The following is a 20,401-nucleotide window of genomic DNA, read 5'->3' as shown; positions in this document are numbered from 1 at the left end:
TTTGTAGTTTTCTTGTTACCAGGGTATTGCTGACCTTGTAGAATGAGTTAAGAAGTGTTCTCTACCTATTCTGTTTTGTTGTGCTCTTCAAAGAAACAACTTTTGGTTTCATTGTTTCTGTTGGTTTTTATTTTCTGTTTTATCTCCATCCTAATATTTATTATTTCCATCTGCTAGCTTTGTATTTAGTTTGCTCTTCTTTTTCTAGTTTTGCAATTTGTAAAGCTAGCGTACTTATTTCATAATTCCATCCCTCTTTTCTACTCTCTTCTTCTCCTTCCTCCTCTCTTCCTTCCCTCCTCCTTCTTTTTGCTTAGAGCCTATGGATTTATTCAGTCGGAATTTCCAAAGACATCTATCACAGAAAACTTGCCAATCTAGTTGATGGGCACCCTCTGAAATGATTTCCTCCTTTAGGTTGTGAACTGATGGCTGTTTGGTGCCTAATCAACACCAACAGGAATTCCCAATTTGGGGTTGGTGAAGAAGGAAACTTTACTTAGTGCAAAATAGGTCAATTGTGATAGAGCCTGGCTGCTCAATTGTTATACAGTATGGCGATAAACATAGCAAGGATGCAGGCTGTGAGGCAGCCCTGGCGCCAGGCATTCCTTGTCTAGATGTCTCTGCTCAGCTCTTTCTTCTGCTCCTTGCTGGTCTGCTTTGTGCTGTGCTGATCTGCTCTTCTGTGTTTTGGTCTGTGCTTTTGGTTCTCTGCCAGTCTGCTCTGGTCTGTGCTGACCTTCTCTGCTCTGCTTTGGTGCCCTATCTTCCCGGACTTCAGTCAGCCAGGGAGACAGTCCTCAGTTTTTGGTTGAAAGGGAAAGTGCATTCCCAGAGCCAAATGGGAGTTGTCTTATAAGCGCAGAATCCCCGCCCCTGGTTTCTGATAGGTTTGTCCTAATGCAAATGAGGACTCCAAATCTTTGCAGTTTGATTGATCCAAAAGGCAGTGTCCTGATTGGTCAGAATAGAGCCACTCTTGTTGGTTGGAGCTGCATAGCTCCGAAGGGATGGGTAAAGTGTCAGTCCTATTGGTTAAAATAGGATTCTAGGGACTCTTTTATAAGGGCTGACCCAGGTAGCAGAAATACCGTTCAGGCAGGCAGTTCAGTACAGACCTTATTCCTAAAGCACAGTTTCCACCAGCGGCCCCTGTGTAGAAGTGGCTGTGAGGCTCTGTTGAGCCCAGTTAGCCACCAAGAGCCCTTCTTAGTAGGTGTCTGTTCTCAGGTTTCGCAAAGTACATTAAAGTTTAAGGAATTACATCTAAAATTCCCCTCTGAGTTCTACTTTTATTGAATTCCTATTTTTTTTATTTATGTGTTATTTAAAAAATTCATCTCAAGGTATTTTAAAAATTTCCCTTGCAGTTTTTTTGACTCATTGGTTGTTTAATTTACACATTATGCATGGCTTTTCCAGTTTCCTTCTTGCACTGATTTTTAGTTTTATTCCATTGTAGTTAGAAAGGATAGACTGTATGATTTTACTTATTTTTAATTTTCAAGACTTGTTTTTGTGATATAACACATAGTCGATCTGGAGAATGTCACTCGCACTTGAGAAAACTATATTCTGCTGTTGCTAAGTGAAATGGTCTATGCACTTCTGTTAGACTTAGTTGTTGTTCATGTCCTCTTTTTCCTTATTGATCTTCTGTCCAGGTGTTCTATTCATTATTCAAAGTGGACTATTGAAATTTCCAGCTGTTATTGTAGACTATCTCTCCATTTGGTTCTGTCAATTTTTGCTTCATAGATTTTGGTGATCTGTTACCAGGTGCATACATAATTCTTATATCTTCCTGATGGATTGACACCTTTTTCAATATATAATGCCCTAAAATTAGCTGTTTTTAAATGGGTTTTATGAAGACGCATTGAAAGATATTCTCTTGGTTGCTTTGTAGATCACAGTAGGAGACATCGGCACACTCTTTAAGATGCGTATTGGTCATACCAACTCTGGAATCTCCCCTTCCTGGCACTGTAAACAGGTAAAGACATATAAGCACTCCTCTCCTTTTCAAGTTCTTTGCAAATTTTATTCAGTAATCAGACCTCAAGGGAACATTTCATATCTATTTTGAGTTTATAGAGTCTAACCTAGACCTTTTTACTCAGTGTAATTCTTAAGGCAGTAGTATCATATGCCCTTATTAATAAATTAATCCCTAATTACTTAAAAGAAGCACCCCAACCAGTTTTTTCACCTCTTTGCAAAGAAAATAAAATACCTGGGACTCTGGATTCACTCACTTTTCTTCTTGACATAGTTATGTTAGTAATAAAAAGGTGACTAGGTGGATGTTATCTGCTTCAGAAGAGTTGTAAAAATAGAACATTAGCATTGGAGAAATAGTAATCTACTAGATCTTGAATTCCAGCTCTCGAGTTTCATCTGCTCATGCTAAGCAAGGTAATGCCCCCCTGTATACTTTCAAGAGAGAAAAAAAAAAGGCTTACATTTTCTACATTGTTTAGAATTAAAAATTTTAACTTATTAACATGATTGCCAATAGATGCAGATCTTCAAAACTGGAAATCATACAGCTTGTCATTCATTTTTGTATATGGTGTATTTTCACCTTTTGTTACTTCAAAGCAAATGACCTTTAACTAAATAACTTCTTAAAATGCAAAGAACATCTAGTCAAACTCCTGATATTTTTGGCAAACTTGCTTAATGGTTTATAATATGAGAAAATTAATTAAAAATTATGTAAGATGAACATATTTTTTAGTCCACTAGCAGAAATATATAGCTGTTATTAATGCTTTATTTTCTTTGCATTAAATCAGGAAAGATCCTGAGTAAAATTTAAAAAATAAAAGGAACTTTATGAAAATACAGAAAGTTGAAGTTTGATTTCAAAATTCAAAATTATTGCTCAGCCTCAATATAAAACAATTATCTTTTTTATACTATGTAGAGATTTTAAAGTACGATATTGAAATTATTAAGTGATCATATATACTATTTTAAAATTTCTTCTCTACTAGTTAACTAAGCTAATTTATGAAAATTAGCATTAATTCTTCTGTCATCTCATTTGATTGATAACCAATAAGAAATATTATATTCATTTTGAAGCTCAAATGATGATATAGTGGTTATCTTAAAAGTTTATATAATATTGCAGAGGAAAAGCAAAAAAAAAAATAAGGCTGAAAATCCCTATTGTCTTTCTCTCTATGACAAGTTCTTTCCATTGCAAGGTAAATTGTTTGCCTGAGGTTTACCTCACCTGTCTTTGAGTACCAGTGAAGAAGAGAGGTGTTCTTAATTCTCATTTTTATCCAGAGTATATAAAAGCTTGTATATAATTTATTTATTTAGCCAAATTAAGATACTAGATAATTGGTTGGGGATTTTCTGTTCAATTCCTATAATACAGTTTAGAAGTTTGAAATTTAAAGTTCTAAATAAGCCAGTTTGTACCCCTGACTTGAAGGGATTTGAATTAAAAGACAGTCTGTAATAGCAATAATACCGCATTATTTACACAGCATATAAAATATTTACATTGCTGTAATGACTTAATCTTGATTCTTTCATATTTCATTAGGGAAGATTATAAAATATAAAGTTTCAAATGGTGATTTATTTTGCATTTCTCAAATGATCATCTTTGAGCTTCAATTAAAATAATCAAATCAAATACTGGAGGCATGGTAGCAGCCTTGCAAACCAACTCTGTGTGGTTCTTCAGGAGCCTTTCTAAAAATGTAATTACACCATAATCACACCTGACGAGAATTTAGGAATGCAAATTTCTGGGCCTTATCACAGAATTAGTAAATTTAGGGATTGAAAGTCTACCTTTATAATACCATGATTTCTTAAACACATTAAGTCGAAAATCTCTGACTTAGGGTATTTTAGAGATGAATTTTACATATAACAACTCACTGAAACTTTTAAAATAATACTAGTAATTGACTTAGGAAATGCTAGATTTTAGAATTAGAAAACATAATTTCTATGATTGATGATTTTGGACATTCATCTGAGCCTCCCAGAATTTACTCACATCTTTGTTAACTCCAGGATAAAAGGATCAGATATAGTATGGTGTAATAGGTACTCAAATAATTATTGCTTGAATTTCATTCATTTCTAAGAACCCAGAGAAGTAACTAACTATTTAACTCTGTAGTGCATGAAATCTAAGATCATGCTAACATTTTATAAAATCACTTTAAAATAAAAAAGTATGCTTGCATTTTTTTTACAAGTAACATTGTTGCTACTGTAGATACACTTGTGGAACATAAATTCTAGGAAAAAGTTTTATATACCTGTGCAACGATGGTTGGCACGAGATGAAGAAGATGGGGAAATCTGTCGAGAACTTCCTGTTTTAAACAAAGGACAACTCACTCTTCCTGGTAGGAAAAATCCAACTCCAGGTAGTACAAATACAACTTACTTGCCTAAATGCTGAAGGACACGGAACTTGATAAATACACCTTGAATGAATGAATGAGTGATTCATTTTGTTCTGAGGTGGGTCTCTTGTAGGCAGCATAAGTGCGGGTTATATTTTTATCCATTCAGCTACCCTGTGTCTTTTAATTGGAGCATTTAATCCATTTAGATTTAAAGTTATTATTGATAGGTACTTATTCATTTTTGTCCCTTGTGAACCTGTGTTCCTCTCTCTTTCACTCTTTTTCTTCATCTTCTTAAAGCAGTCCCTTTAGCATATCTTGCAATGCTGATTTGGTATAGGTGTATTCTTTTAGCTTTCTTTTGTCTGGGAAACTCCTTATTTTTGTTCCATTTTAATTGAGAGCCTTCTGGGTAGAGTAGTCTTGGTTGCAGGCCTTTGCTTTTCATTACTTGGACTACTTCTTGCCATTCCCTTCTGGCTTGTAGTATTTCTATTGAGAAGTCAGCTGCTAGACTTATTGGGGCTCCCTTGTATGTTGCTTCCTGTTTCTCTCTTGCTGCCTTTAAGATTCTCTTTTTGTCTTGGAATTTTGCCATTTTAATTATGATGTGTCTTGGAGTGGACCTCTTTGGGTTCCTCTTGATTGGGACTCTGTGTTTCCTGGATTTGTGTGACTTTTTCTCTCATCAAATTAGGGAAATTTTCCATCATTACTTTTTCAGACAGGTTTTCTATCCCTTGCTTCTCTTCTTCTCCTTCTGTTATCCCTATTGTATGGATATTATTATATTTCACATTGTCGTGCACTTCCCTTAACCCCTCTTCTTTCTCTCCAAGTCTTTTTACCTTTTCTTGCTCTTTTGGGGAGTTTTTTTCTACCTTGTCCTCCAGCTTGCTGATTTGATCCTCTGCTTCATCTAGTCTGTTTTTGATTCTTCTACAGTGTTCTTCAATTAAGAAATTGTATTCTTCATTTCCTCCTGACTCTTGTTGATAGGTTCTATGTCCTTTTTCATACTGATGTAGTTCACAAAGTTCCTTGTAGTTTCCCTGAATTTTTTGGTAATTCTCACTGAGCTCATTGAACTTCATTATAATCATTGTTTTGGACTCCATATCTAATAGTTTACTTGCCTCCATTTCATTTAGCACTCTTTCTGAGGATTCCTCCTTTCCTTTCAATTGGGGATTGTTTCTTTGTCTTCCCATATTTTGATAGACTCTTCTTGTTTGCTTCTGCTTTTAAATTGATCTGTTTTGACTCCCTATCTTTGTGGTATGAACTTCTATGCTAGAAGACCTGTGTGATTCAGTGGTGTAGTGCCCTTCATCTTCTGAACTTGATGCTTGTGGGATGCCCTTTATGCCATTTATATTGGCTCTCTGGATGTAATTGGGTTTTGATTGTTGTTGGGTCATTCTGTGGTTCGTTCTTCCCTCCAGCTGGTTGACTGAGGGTCACTCTGACCACCACATCTTGTATGCTGTTGTGCAGGTGCTGCCAGAACAAAATCACAAAGCACAGGTAACAAACCCACATCTGCAAATATAACTCCCTTCCACAATCCCACTATCAAGAGCAAATGGACCGGTGTTTATAAGGTTATAAAGAAATTAAGACTATTATAAAAAAAGAGAGCAAAATGAGATGACTTACTAAAAGAAAAATGATTTGGAGAGTTTAGAGGGAAGAGCACTAATAAGAGTTGGGAAATGGAGCAATGTGAAGAGAGAAATAAAATTTATGTTATACATAAAAAAAGGTAATGCAGAAGGCAGAATGGAGTAAGAGAAGGGAAGTATATAGTATTAGGTTTAAACAGAAATTTAAAAAACTAAAATAGAGTGAGAGAGAGCAAGAAAAAGGAAAAAATGTAAATAAATAATAAATAGGAATCGTATTAGAGAAAAAGATCTGCCACAGCACTATCAACAACAAATAAGCTAAAATTACTATTGATGGGATGGGAATAAGAGGGAACATAGAAATAAAGAAAAGCTTAAGATGTCTATAGAAAAGGGAAGTGATTTTGAGATGACAGTGGGCAAGGGAATACTTAGAATGAGGATTAAAAACCAGTCTAACACAGGGAAAAATTAAACTTTGAGATGAAATAAAAAGAAAAAATAGGAGAAGAGGGCATGATGAAAGATAAAAAGAAAATAAAGAAAAGAAGAAAAAAAAAAAAAACACAGGCTAAGACCGGGCAAAATTAGAATTTGAGACAGAAGAAAAGTAGGAGATAGGAATGGTAAAATTTGAGACTTGAAAAAAAAAACAAAATTAGTGAAGATGTAGAGATAAAATTGAAAAAATACAACAACAACTACCCTATCCATAACCAACGGGTAAAGATTGCTAACGGTGGCAAGAGAATGTGGTCATTTTAATATCGGGAAAAAGAATGTGAGATGAACATTGACAAGAAAATTGGTTTTGAGAGGGATGGAGGAGAAATAATAGGAGTGTGAAATGGGAATAAGTTGTAGCAAAAGAGAAAACAAAATTTAAAATGAAAATGATAAGAGTAAAAGAAGAAGGTAAAATGGAGTAAGAGAAGGGAAGGGCAGAATATGTGAATTGAATTAAACTATAGTATAAAATCTATGACTTAATATGCAGAAACTTGATGTTCAAGAAATGAATGTGAGAAGGCTATGCAGGAATAAAACATCACAAATCATGGATAAGACCATGGTGGAGTCATCTTGGTAGCATCTAGTATATGCCACTCTTTTTTCTTTCTGGATCCCCCTCTGGTGATATCAGATGATGACCCTGTCTGACTTTAGACAGCCTGTTTGGTACTTCCAGTGATCTGCTACTCCTGGCTGTCTCCTTCAGTTGTTAATCTAGTCACCCTGCACTCAGGAGTCAGGTTTAAGCAATGTAGGGTAGGGCAGAATCCCCCCTGTGGTCAGGCCTGGGGTTGTTTCCCCTCAGGCTGCTGCAGTTCAGAGGGGAGTGGTTTGTCTGAGAAGGATGGCTACTGCCTTATTGGGGATGACCCAGCACCAGGATCCCAGTGGCTACTCTCTCAGATCTCTCCCCAAATCCCCCATCCCCAGTCTTTCCTCAAGCGTCTCTAGCGCACTCTGCCCACATCGCTGACCCCCCTTTGCCAGAGCCCAGGTAAGTGGCTACAAATGAAAGTTTATGCATTGGCTCTTTAAATGGATTTCTGCGTCTCCATCCATCCATCTCTGGTAGAGAGCAACCTTGCAGCTCTTCGCAGCTGGTTGTCATCTGTGTATTGTTCGGTCTCTGGTTCTGTAGGCTGGGGTTCGGTCCTGGGAGGAGGATAGTGTGACTTCTACTCACTCCCCACCATCTTGGATCCCCTCTCTATTTACTTTTTTAAGAAATATTTTCTTTGTTCTTAGATTGGATAGTTTCTATTTGTCTTCAAGTTCAATGATGCCTTCTTCTGTCCTCTCTATTCTCCTCTTGACGTTATTCATTAAGTTTTAAAATTTGCTTTTTTCTGGTCTAAAATTTCCATTCATTTCTTCTTTAAGATTTTTATTTACTTTTTTCCTTGCTGAGACTTTCTTTTCTCCTTTGGTTTCAAGAGAGTTCATAAATATTTACAGTAGTATTTGTATTATAGTTGCTCTGAAGTATTTTTCAGATAATTTAAATATTGTTGTGCTTTTCAATTTGTTGTCTCTTCATTGTCTTTTCCTATGCAAGTTCAGATTTTCCTTCATATGCTGGATAACTTTGATTTATATCCTGGTTGTTTTTGATATTATGTTTTGAGACACTGGATGTTATTTAAATCCTATGGAGAATACTTCTCTTTTTAACAGGCAATTGACCACTGGCTTCAGGTCACATATTCTAACCTGACATCTGCGGGCTGCAGTTTCAATGTCAGTTCAGTTTTAAAAGCCTTGTGGTGCTATTTGGATATAGTTCATATATGTCCTACTCAGGGGTGAATCTGGGGCCTGGGTGAAAGTTTATCTGTTGGTTTAGATCTCAAAGTCTTTGGTATGCTGAATAGGATCATATTTATGCATCTTCAGCTTAGGGGTGAGCCAAGGAGTTCATAAACAAGTTTATGGGTTTGCTTTTCTTCCCTCTTTGTAACCTCTATGATGCTTTCTGGTTCCCTGAACCCTTTCTTTGGTCCATTGGCTGTTTAACTGGTACTTTTAGTTTTTCTCTTTTGCTGTATACTCCTGCAGTCTTCCTGTGTCCAGGAGTAAACATTAGTAGGACAGATAGAGGAATGAAAGCAATGGATACTGGCTCCACCCTTTTGAAGCCCAACTCCTCTGAATAGAAGCAAAAGTTGTTTTCCCTTAGAGGGTTGGCTCCTCTATGCTTCTCTGCCCTTAGAGGGTTGTGAGAGAATGGAGAAAAGTGAGAGAATTTGTTAGAATACCTGCTCCTTCTCTATGTGTTGTGTTCCCCTTCCTGCTGCTTGATTCAGAGCAAGAGGGCTTCTTCTGAGCTCCAGTGCATACTTCCAGGTTCTGGAATATTGAGTCCCAGCTGGGAGATAACAGAGGGTGAAAAATGAAAAATGCTAAAGTCACTGCCAAGTGTTGGTACTTTAATTTCTGGCCTTTACCAATCCTCCTGATACTCTTTAATTTTCAGTCTTCATATAGCTACTCGATGTACTCTGTCAAGATTTTATATCTGTATTCACTGGGAGAGAGACTGGGTGGAGTGTGTCATTCTATCTTACCTGAAATGGGAACTCTTGGCCATATATACATATATATATTATAATTTTATTCTATCCTATAAGTAATGTTTGGCATATAAAGCTTATTTTTCTTTTGTTTTCAGTGACAGTATATGAAGTGCATGTGGCAACAGGTGAGCTTTGGAATGCTGGAACAGAAGCGAATGTCTACATTTCTGTCCATGGGAATAAGGGAGACACAGGCTCCAGACAACTATTTCGATCAAAGAACTCCATCAGTTTTTTAAGAGGACAAGTAAGTGATGAAAAAGCCCTTTGTCTGATATTTTTTTTAAATATGGCAAAAATACATAGAATAAAATTTACCATCTTTAGTATTTTTAAATGCACAATCCAGTAGTGTTAAGTATATTCACATTGTTGTGCAACAGATATGCAGAAAGTTTTCATCCTGCAAAACTGAAACAGTATTATCATTAAAGAACTCATTTTCTCTCCCCCCAGCCCTTGGAAACCAGCCTTCTGCTCTCTGTGTCTATTATGGACAAAAGGGGGCCACATTCTAAACCTGACAAGCTTGGGGTGGGTAGGGTGAAGGAGAGCTGTGTGGTGGCCTTACATACTTAGATGTAAAGTAACCACATAAGATGGTCTCAAATTAAAAACTTTCTAACTAAAAGCAGTTCATGGTAGTTATGTCCTAGACCCGTATTTTTCCCTAACAAAGGTCAATCTTTGCCTTAACTGAGCCTGTCTATTGTCTTTTGCATCTACAATTACATACATTTAGAATATGAAATTTCCTTTTTCTGGACCCCTCAAAGCATAGGCACTGTACCAGGGGGGAGACCACAAATCCCCTGATTGTTATTATTGTCATGTTAATTGTTGACTATTAACTATCCTGTACTCACCTATGTAAAATTAAATGTCTATCATTTTACTTTTTAACCAGTCCCAGAGATCTCCCCACCCTGCCTGCTTTGCTTTCTCCCACATCTCTAATCTGTCCTCAGTGGATTTCATGTAACCCCCTTATGCTTCCTCTTTTGATTGTAATACATAAAATAAGGTGCAAAATTGCCATTCTCCAGAGCATTTCTCAATCCGTTGAGATTTTGCTACCCAGCAATTGTCATCAGTTTGGCTCAAATAAACTCATAAAAAACCTTACATGTTTGGACATTTCTTATGTTGACACTATGAATTTGACTATTTTAGATAGCTCACATAATTGAAATCATTGTCACTGTCTTTTTGTGACTGGCTCATTTCACTTAGCATAGTGTCCTCAGGGTTCATCCCTGCTGTAGACTCTGACAGGATTTCCTTTCTTTGTAAGGCTGAAAAATATTCCATTGTATGTATATGTCACATTTTCTTTATCCATTAATCAACTGATGGACATTTTGGTTGTTTTAAACTCAAGGCTGTTGTGAATAATGCAGTGGGTGTGCAAATATCCCTTTTGTATTCATCATTCAATTATTTGAGGTATATACAAAGAAGTGGGAATGCTGGATCATATGGAAGTTTGATTTTTAATTTTTTGATGACCAGCATATTGTTTTCCATAGTGATCGCACCATTTAACAATTCCACCAAGGTTTTAGTTTATACACAGTCTGACTAACACTTGTCATTTTCTGGGTTTTGGGGTTTTTTTGACCCTAACAATCCTAATGGGTGTAAGGTGATATCTCATTGTGGTTTTGATTTGTATTTCTTTGCTAAATAACATTGACATCTTTCCATATGCTGTTGGTCATTTGTATATTATCTTTGGAGAAGCACTTATTCAAGTCTTTTGCCATTTTTAAATCAAGTTATTTGTTTATTTGTTGTTCAAGTATAGGTGTTGTCTAATATTTTGGATATTTACTCCTTATCAAATATATGATTTGCAAATTTCTGCAGTTCTATAAGTTGGCTTTTTACTTTTTCTTCTTTTGGCATGGATAGGTCATTTTTATTTTTATTTATTTATTTATTTATTTATTTTATTGTTGTTCAGGTACAGTTGTCTCCATTTTCTCCCTACCATTCTCCCCTGCCATACCCACATCCACCTCCCACCCTCAATCCTACCCCACTTTGGCTTTATCCATGGGTCCTTTATACATGTTCCTTGATGACCCTTCCATTTCTTTGTCCCATTATCCCCCTATCCTCTGGTTACCATCAATTTGTTCTTTATTTCAGCATCTCTGGTTATATTTTGCTTGTTTGCTTCTTTTGTTGATTAGGTTCCATTTATAGGGGAAATCACATGGTATTTGTCTTTCACTGCCTGGATTATTTCACTTAGCATAATTCTCTCCAGTTCCATCCATGCTATCACGAAGGGTGGGGGCTCCTTCTTTCTTTCTGCTGAGTAGTATTCCATTGTGTAAATGTACCATAGTTTTTTGATATCCTCATTTACTGATGGGCACTTAGGTTGCTTCCAGCACTTGGCTATTGTAAATTGTGCTGCTATAAACATTGGGTACTTATGCCTTTTAACTTTTTAAATTGTGTCCTTTGATGCACAGATTTTTAAGTTTTATGTAATCCTATTTGTTTATTTTTCCTATGCTTTTGGTGTCATATCCAAGAAATCTATGCCAAATCCAATGGTCTCAAGCTTTTCCCCATATGTTTTCTTCCAGGAATTTTTAGTTTGGGTTATTACATTTAGACCTTTATACCATTATGAATTAATATTTCTATATACTATAAGGTCCAACTTCATTCTTTTGTGTGTGGATATCTAGTTTTCCCAATGTTATTTTAAAGAGACTGTCCTTTTCCCATTAAGTGGTCTTGGAGCCTTGTCAAAGATCATTTAACCACATAGGTGAAGGTTTATTTCTGGGTTACCTATTCTATGCTATTGATATTTGTTTGTTTCTTTGTCTTTATGTTAGTACCACACCATTTTAATTACTGTACATTTGTAGAGAGCCTTGAAATCAGGAAGTGTGAAAATCCACTTTTTTAAAGATTGTTTTGACTATTCATCATTCCTTGAGATTCTGTATGGATTTTAGGATGGATTTTTTCCATATATACAAAAATGTGATTGTGATTCTGATAAGAATTGTGTTGAATCTGTAAATTACTTTGGTAGTATTGACAGCTTAACAATATTGAGGCTACCTATTCTGAACACAGGATGTCTTCCTATTATTTTTTCTGCTTTAATTTCTTTTTTTCTTTTTTTAAATATATTTATTGATTATGCTATTACAGTTGTCCCATTTACCCCCCCCACTCCACTCCATCCTACCCACCCCCTCCCTCCCACATTCCCCCCCCATAGTTCATGTCCATGGGTCATACTTATAAGTTCTTTGGCTTCTACTTTTCCTACACTATTTTTACCCTCCCCCTGTCTATTTTCCACCTATCATCTATGCTACTTATTCTCTGTACCTTTACCCCCCTCTCCCCCTCCCACTCCCTTATTGACAACCCTCATGTTCTAGTTGTTTGCCTAGTTTGCTCTCGTTTTTGTTTTATGTGTGGCCGTTAATAACTGTGAGTTTGCTGTCATTTTTACTGTTCCTATTTTTGATCTTCTTTTTCTTAGGTAACTCCCTTTAACATTTCATATAATAAGGGCTTGGTGATGATGAGCTTCTTTAACTTGACCTTATCTGAGAAGCACTTTATCTTCCCTTCCATTCTAAATGATAGCTTTGCTGGATACAGTAATCTTGGATGTAGGTCCTTGCATTTAATCTAGGGTAATGGAATTATGATGTGCCTTGGTGTATTCCTCCTTGGGTCCAGCTTCTTTGGGACTCTCTGAGCTTCCTGGACTTCCCAGAAGTCTATTTCCTTTGCCAGATCGGGGAAGTTCTCCATTATTTGTTCAAATAAATTTTCAATTTTTTGTTCTTCCTCTTCTCCTTCTGGCACCCCTATAATTCGGATGTTGGAACATTTCAAGGTGTCCTGGAGGTTCCTAAGCCTCTCCTCATTTTTCCAAGTTCTTGTTTCTTCATTCTTTTCTGGTTGGATGTTTGTTTCTTCCTTCTGGTCCATACCATTGATTTGAGTCCCAGTTTCCTTCTCATCACTATTGGTTCCCTGTACATTTTCCTTTGTTTCTCTTAGCATAGGCTTCATTTTTTCATCTGTTTTTCGAACAGATTCAACCAAGTCTGTGAGCATCTTGATAACCAGTGCTTTGAACTGTGCATCTGATAGGTTGGCTATCTCTTCCTCGCTTAGTTGTATTTTTTCTGGAGCTTTGAAGCGTTCTGTCATTTGGGCCATTTTTTGTTTGTTTGTTTGTCTTGGCGCGTCTGTTACTTTAAGGGGCAGAGCCTTAGGTGTTCACCGGGGCGGGGTAATGCTGGTCGCAGCGCTGTGACGCTGTACGTGGGGGAGGGGCCGAGTGGGAGCAATGGCGCCCGCCTCACTCTCCTCGGGATTTCAATCTTTCACTCTGATACCCACAATCAAACTGGGCCACTCTGGTGCTGGTTCCCGAGTAAGTGGGCCTGTGCACACTCTAGGCCCCTGTGGGTCTCTCCAACAACCTCTCCTGTGAGGCTGGGAGTCTCTCCTGCTGCCGTCCCAACCCCCAGGGGTGCTTTCAATCAGAGGTTTGAGGCTTTATTTCCCCGAGCTGGAGCCCTGGGTTGCATCGTCTGCTTCACTGCCCGCCGTTCGTCAGGTTTATCTGTGGGCGAATGTGGTGCCGCAGGGTGCTACCCGCCACTCTGCCTGCCCCACTCTCCGCCACTCTGAGTCCGGCCCTCTGGGTTTATCTGTGCAAATGTGGGGCCGCAGGGTCTGCTAGTGCTCGGACTGCCTGCTCCATTTGTCCCACACTCCGCCAGTCTCAGTCCCGCCACAGCCACGCGAGTCCTCTCCACCCCGGTGCCCGTCTCCGCCCCTCCTACCAGTCTGGATGTGTTTATTTTCTATTTCCTTGGTGTCAGTCCCCCTTGCTGTTCGATTCTCTGTCAGTTCTGGTTGTGCGAGGAGGCGCAGTGTGTCTACCTATGCCGCCATCTTGGTTCTCCCCCTGCTTTCATTTCTTTCAGCAATGTTTTGAGATACAAATGTACAGGTCTTTCAAGTCCTTGGTTAGGTTTATTCCTAATTTTTTATTCTTTTTGATGCTATTACAAATGGAATTAATTTTTTAATTTCCTTTTGACATTGGTCATTGTTAATTTATAAAATTGTATATTTAAGTAAATAAAGCAACAGACTTTATTTTGAATTTTGACTTCCCAGACAACAACAGATGTTCACTTTCCATCTGCTGTACTTTCCAGCAGGATTCTGTTTAGTCTCTAGTGTTAAGTATTCTGGAGAACCTGGCATGTTAACTGAGGTGTTCTTTTAGCAAAAGCATCAACTTGGAAGCCTAAACTCATATTGATGACAGTTTGCATTTGAAGGGAGAACACCTGATTTTTGTGCGTTGATTTTGTATCCTGCATTTTTAATGAATTTATGTATTAGTTTTAATAGGTTTTGTGTGTGTGTGTGTGTGTGTGTGTGTGAAATCTTTAGGATTTTCTGCAGAGAATATCATGTTATATTGAAGACATCATTTTACTTCTTCCTTTTCACTTGGAAAGACTTATTTATTTATTTATTTTGGCCTAGTTCCTCTGGCAGGAACTGTCAGTACTATATTGAATAGAAAGGGTGAAGGTGAAGGTGAGCATTTTTGTCTTGTTCCTGATTACAGGAAAGCTTTCAGTCTTTCACCATTGAATATAATGTAAGCTCTGGACTTTTCATAGATGGCATTTATTACATTGAAGTAATTTATTTCTTATCCTAGATTTCTTTGTGTATTTTTCCTGAAAGCATGCTGAAACTTGTGAAACATTTTTTCCTGCAATAATTAAGACACTCATCTGGATTTTGTACTTCATTCTTTATAATGGTTTATTACATTGACTCTTCATATGTTGAATCACCCTTTCATGTAAGGAATTAATTGCACTTGGCCAGAGTGTATAATACTTTTTTAAAACCTCACCTGAGTATATATTTATTGATTTTAGAGAGAAAGGAAGGGGGTGAGGAGAGACAGACAGACAGACAGACAGAGACAGAGAGAAAGAGAGAGATGTCAGAAAGAATAACATCAATCAGTTGCCTCTTGTATGCACCCCAACCGGGGATTGAACATGCAAGTAGGTATGTGCCCCAACTGAGGACTGTACCTGCAACCTCTTGGTTTACGGGATGATGTTCCAACCAGCTGAGCCACCTGGCCAGGCTACATTCCTTTTACTGTGTTGTTTAATTTGTTTGCTTGTGTTTTGTTGAGGATTTTGCATCAATGTTTATCAAGGATATTGTTCTATAGTTTTGTAGTCATGTCTGTCTTTGGTGTCAGAGTAATGCTGGCTTCATTGAATGAGCTTGGGCATGTTCCCTTTTCTTCTATATTTTGGAAGAGTTTGAGGAGCATTGGTGTTAATTCTTTTTAAAAATGTTTGATATAATTCTCCAGCAAGCTTTCTGTTAGTGGACATTTATTTGTTGGGAGGTTTTTTATTACTGCTCCAGTTTCCTAACTAATGATATGTCTCTTCAGATTTTCTACTTCTTCATGTTTCTTTCTTGGTAGATTGTTTTTCTAGGAATTTATCTATTTCTTCTCAGCTGTCCAATTTGTTGGCATACAGTTGGTCTCAGAATTCTTTTATAAAGATTTTTATTTCTGTACATCAATTGCAATGCTTCCTATTTCATTTCTGATTTTGGTTATTTGAGTCTTCTCTTTTTCTTAGTTAATCTAGGCAAGGGTTTGTCAGTTTTGTTGATCTTTTCAAAAAAACAACCCTTAGTTTCCTTAATTTTATGATTTTCTATTCTCTATTTTGTTAATCTCTGCTTAATGTTTATTACTGCTTGTCTGCCAACTTTTGGTTTAGTTTGTCCTTTTTCAGTTCTGTTATTTGTGAATTCAGTGTTTTGATTTGAGATATTTCTTCTTTTTTACTGTAAGCACTTATAAGCTTCCCTCTTAGCAGTGCTTTGACTGCATTTCATAAGTTGGCATGTTGTGTTTTCATTTGTCTCTAGATATTTTCTAAATTCTCTTGTGTTTGCTTTTCAACCCAGTGCTTCTTTAACAGTGTGTTATTTAATTTCCATGTGTTTCTGGATTTCCCAATTTTTCTTTGGCTATTGATTCCTAGTTTTATTCCATTGTTCTTATAGAAGGTACTTTCCTTCTTTTAATACCTTTAAATTTGTATTTGATTTGTTTAGTGACATAACCTATGATCAACCTGGAAAACATTCCATGTGCACTTGAGAGAATGTATATTTACTGTATATTTGGATGGAGAGTTTTATATGTCTGTTAGGTTCTGTTGTTTCATAGTGTTGTTCAACTCCTTTGTTTCCTTATTCATCATCTGTCTAGTTCTTGTATCCATATTGAAATTGTGGCATTGACATATCCTACTATTATTATGCTATTGTAACCAAAATGTAGGTTTGGCTGCCTGCTACAATGAAAGCCAAATTGTGAAACAGGTGCTGGTGCAAAAGGAAAGGTTTATTCAGGTGTTGCAACCTGGGGGAATGGTGGATTCCCTTCTTACAGACCATTTCCCCTTTCTGCTAATGCCCTTGGTTCCAATAGGGTTGGAGAGAAGAGGGCTTCTTTTCTACTCAATTATTTTGTAAGCTTTTGGTGCTCTTAGACCCTGTCCATTCACCTTTCTAGCTTTGTGTGCACTCAGTGTAAGAACCACCCCCTATGCCATCTTGGTCAATAGGGGAGACTCTCCTGAACTCTGAGTGACTGTCTAGGGTAACATTACTATCATTTCTTGCTTGAGTTCTGTTAACATTTGTTTCACTTCAATTGATAACTTCATTCAAACTTCAATATGAAAACTCTACCCCTGAACAGCTCTACCTTCCTACTTTATGTTATTGATGTCACAAAGTATGTCTTTTAAACATTGTATACCTATTAAAATAGTTTTAATGTTTTTATTATATATGAGAATTAAAAATGGCCTTATGTACCAAAATTATAATAAGGAAAATATGATAAAATAAGTTACTATATTTGTCCATTGGGAATTTTATTTTAATATGACTTTGTGTTGCTAGCTGCTATCCTTTTTTCAGATTGAAGGGCTCCCTTTAACATTTCTGATAGGGCAGTCTAGTGTTAATGTATTCTTTCAGCTTTTGTTTTATCTGAAAAAGTCTTAATTTTTTTCTCCATTTTTAAAGGACAGTTACATCTGAAATAGAATCCTTGGTTGACAGGTTTTTCTTTCAGCAATTTTAATATACAGTGTCCAACACAAATAATACCTCTTTTTATTACAAAATCATAAACATGTAATTCTGTAACATGACAATGTCACATTCAAGCATACCATATGACATTTTAGGTGAAAAGTTCAAATTAAAACTATGTTATTACCTATAATATTACCCATAATATTACCCTACCAACCATACTTAAGCAGGCATGACTTCTGCCAGATGCTGTGTTATCCCATTGCCTTCTAGTCTGTGTGATTTTGCTCAGGAATCCACTCATAAAGTTATAGAAGCTCATTAATACAGTACATAATGAGTCACCTTTCTCTTGTTGCTTTCAAGATTGTCTCTACCTTTAACTTTTGACAACTTGATTATAATGTGTCTTGATTAGTTTCTCATAGTATTCTTTTCTGGCTTTGGTATTAGGGTCATGCTGGCCTTGAAAAATGAGTTATAATATGTCTTGGAGAAGCTCTCTTTGAGTTGAATCTGGGAACTTACAAGCTTCGTGAAACTGAATCTCTACATCGCTCACCAGATTTGTGAATTCTCATTCATTATTTCTTTAATAATCCTTTGTCCTTTTATCTCTTTTTTCTTCTATGACTCCCATATGCATATATTGCATAAGTGTCTTAGGCTCTCCACTTTTATTTATTTTCTTTTTCCTCCTATTTTGATGATTTCTAATGACCTATTTTCAAGTTTGCTCTATTTATTCTACCTGATCAAGTCTTGTATTGAAATAATCTAATGAATTTGACAATTCAATTAGTATATTTATCAACTCCAGATTTTGTTTGTTGCCTTCTTATTTCTTTGTTGTTGTTGATATTCTCATTTTCTTCATGTATCTGTTTCCTGTCTTAGTTTAGTTTTCTGTGTTATCTTTCAGCTTATTGAACATGTTTAAGATACTTGTTTTAGTTTTTTCAGGAATCTCAGAAATCCTCATTTCTTTAGAGTTGGTTTGTGGGGCTTTATTTTGCTCCTCTATATTTCTTATGATATTTTGTTGAGATCTGAGCTTTGCTGGGGAAGGCCTTCACTAATGAGTGTGGTCAGAGTTTCTAGGACCTCTCAAAATTTTTCTGGCTAGATGTCTTGTCTGGACTTGTATATATGCTTTTAACTGACTCAATTTCCCTTAGCTACTTGTTGCCATTTCTTCTCCAATACCCATAATCCGTTTCATACCCTAGCCCTGCCATGTCTGCCTGCTGCACTGAAGAATCTCTGTAGCTCTAACATGCCACAGTACTCTCCTCTGTTTTATCTTCCAAACTATGCTGCTGTTACTATTAGTATTTAGCTTAAATGAGAGAGAAATCAGTTCCCTGGGTAGACCCCAGAGAAGCCAGAATATTGTAGGCATGGTCTATTCTTCTGTTTCTGTCCTCATATAGGATCTGTGGTATGGAGCTTTTCTCCAAATGCCAAGTTGTGGGAGGATCATGGACACTCAAAATGTTACAAACTTTTCTACCACTTTTAATGGAGTCCCTTCTTTATTATGCATTCGACTGGGTTCTACAGCTTTACTTCTGGTGTCTACAGTTTTCACAGAAGTATTCTAGTCTGTTTATGGTTGTTAAGTGGTGTCTCCATGGGAGAGTGAGGGCTTGGTTCTGCCTAGCCCAGCATGTTGCTGAAGTCATTCCCCATTGTCTAATTTTAATTGTAGCTTTACATCATTAAATGAGGATTATTATATATAACAACTGTCATTGTCAAATGTACAAACTAAATACATTACATTATATTTATTATTACTAATATTAATATTCAAGTAATACTTACACTTTCATGAGTAAAGCATAGAGGACCCATTATATTTTAGTTAACTCAGCTTTTCTTGATGACCCAAATAGAATATAAGTGAGTAGGTCAAATTTTCACTATGTCAGTATGCCAGTAGTTTCATTATGTTATCTTTGTTTTCTTAGCATTCTCTATATCAATTGTCATATTATAACTATAGTTTTCTCTGCCAGTATTTTTTAAATTTAATTTTATTCTTATTTATTCTACTACAGTTGTCCAAATTTTTCCCCCTTTGCCCTCCTCTGTCCCACCCCACATCCCACTCCCACAGTCCATCCCCACCTCATTGTTCCTGTCCATGGGTCACTCATACATGTTCTTTGATGACTCCCTTCCACTTCTTTCCACTCTTCCCCCCACCCCCTTTCCTCTGCCAGCTGTCAGTCTGTTCCTGGTTTTCATGCCTGTGGTTCTGTTTGCTCATTAGTTTATTTTATTCATTAGATTCCCCTTATAAATGATATAGTATGTTCTGTTATTGCATAGAAATTCCTCCTTTTCTAGCAGATCTGTTTCATGGGTAAAGGGATGACAATGTTATTTATTATCCTATATCAGGCACAGACAGTATGTTTTGTAAATGAATGTTAGTGGCATTACTGTTATTTATATTCTTTATATTCCATGATACAGAGGCAGTGGTTATAAAGAAAAGCAGTATTTTTACATATCAGAGGAACTGAGCTCTAATCCTCATTTTCTTTTCTTCTTACCTATAGAATGGATATTTTTCTCATTGAGTGACTTTTAAGGATAACATAAAATGTATGTGAAAATATTTCAAAATACATAAGACATTATACAAATGTAAAGCTTATGTTTTACTTCTGGATTATTTTTCACCTGATAGGCTACATCATGTATTTTTCTTGCATTTTAACACATATTATTATCTTAAATTCTATCAAGAGAATTCTGGGCTCTTCACTTGTGCACATATTCTAAATACGTGGGCCATTGGAGCTCAAACAGGAGTAGCTTTGATTGTAGCAGTATATTTATTAAATAATTAATAAAATTTAATTATTATTAAATTTTCAATAATATTGCATCAATGTTGTAAAATTACTTTAGTAACATTATGTTTGTGAATGATGCATAAACATTGCTGAAAAATTCCATCCAAAGGCAGAAAAGTATTGGTTGTGTTCACATGAATAGAAAATTATATTTTATAATTATTACATGTGTATTATTGTTATTATTAAATATATTTATAGAAGTCCCCAAATTTATGCTATATAGTGAA

General features: G+C 36.3%; 1 protein-coding gene across 1 annotated transcript in view; it reads left to right on the top strand.

Annotated features, from left to right (window-relative positions):
• Positions 1-20,401, top strand: part of RP1 (RP1 axonemal microtubule associated) — a 293,397-nt gene that overhangs the window by 44,757 nt on the left and 228,239 nt on the right. Inside the window, exons 5-7 of the mRNA XM_024572510.3 lie at positions 1,913-1,999; positions 4,262-4,394; positions 9,207-9,358. Coding sequence (XP_024428278.3) covers positions 1,913-1,999; positions 4,262-4,394; positions 9,207-9,358 — 372 coding nt within the window. The remainder of the gene's footprint in view (positions 1-1,912; positions 2,000-4,261; positions 4,395-9,206; positions 9,359-20,401) is intronic.

Source organism: Desmodus rotundus, chromosome 8 (assembly GCF_022682495.2).
Source record: "Desmodus rotundus isolate HL8 chromosome 8, HLdesRot8A.1, whole genome shotgun sequence".
Taxonomy (NCBI): domain Eukaryota; kingdom Metazoa; phylum Chordata; class Mammalia; order Chiroptera; family Phyllostomidae; genus Desmodus; species Desmodus rotundus.
This window is presented reverse-complemented; position numbering and strand designations above follow the sequence as displayed.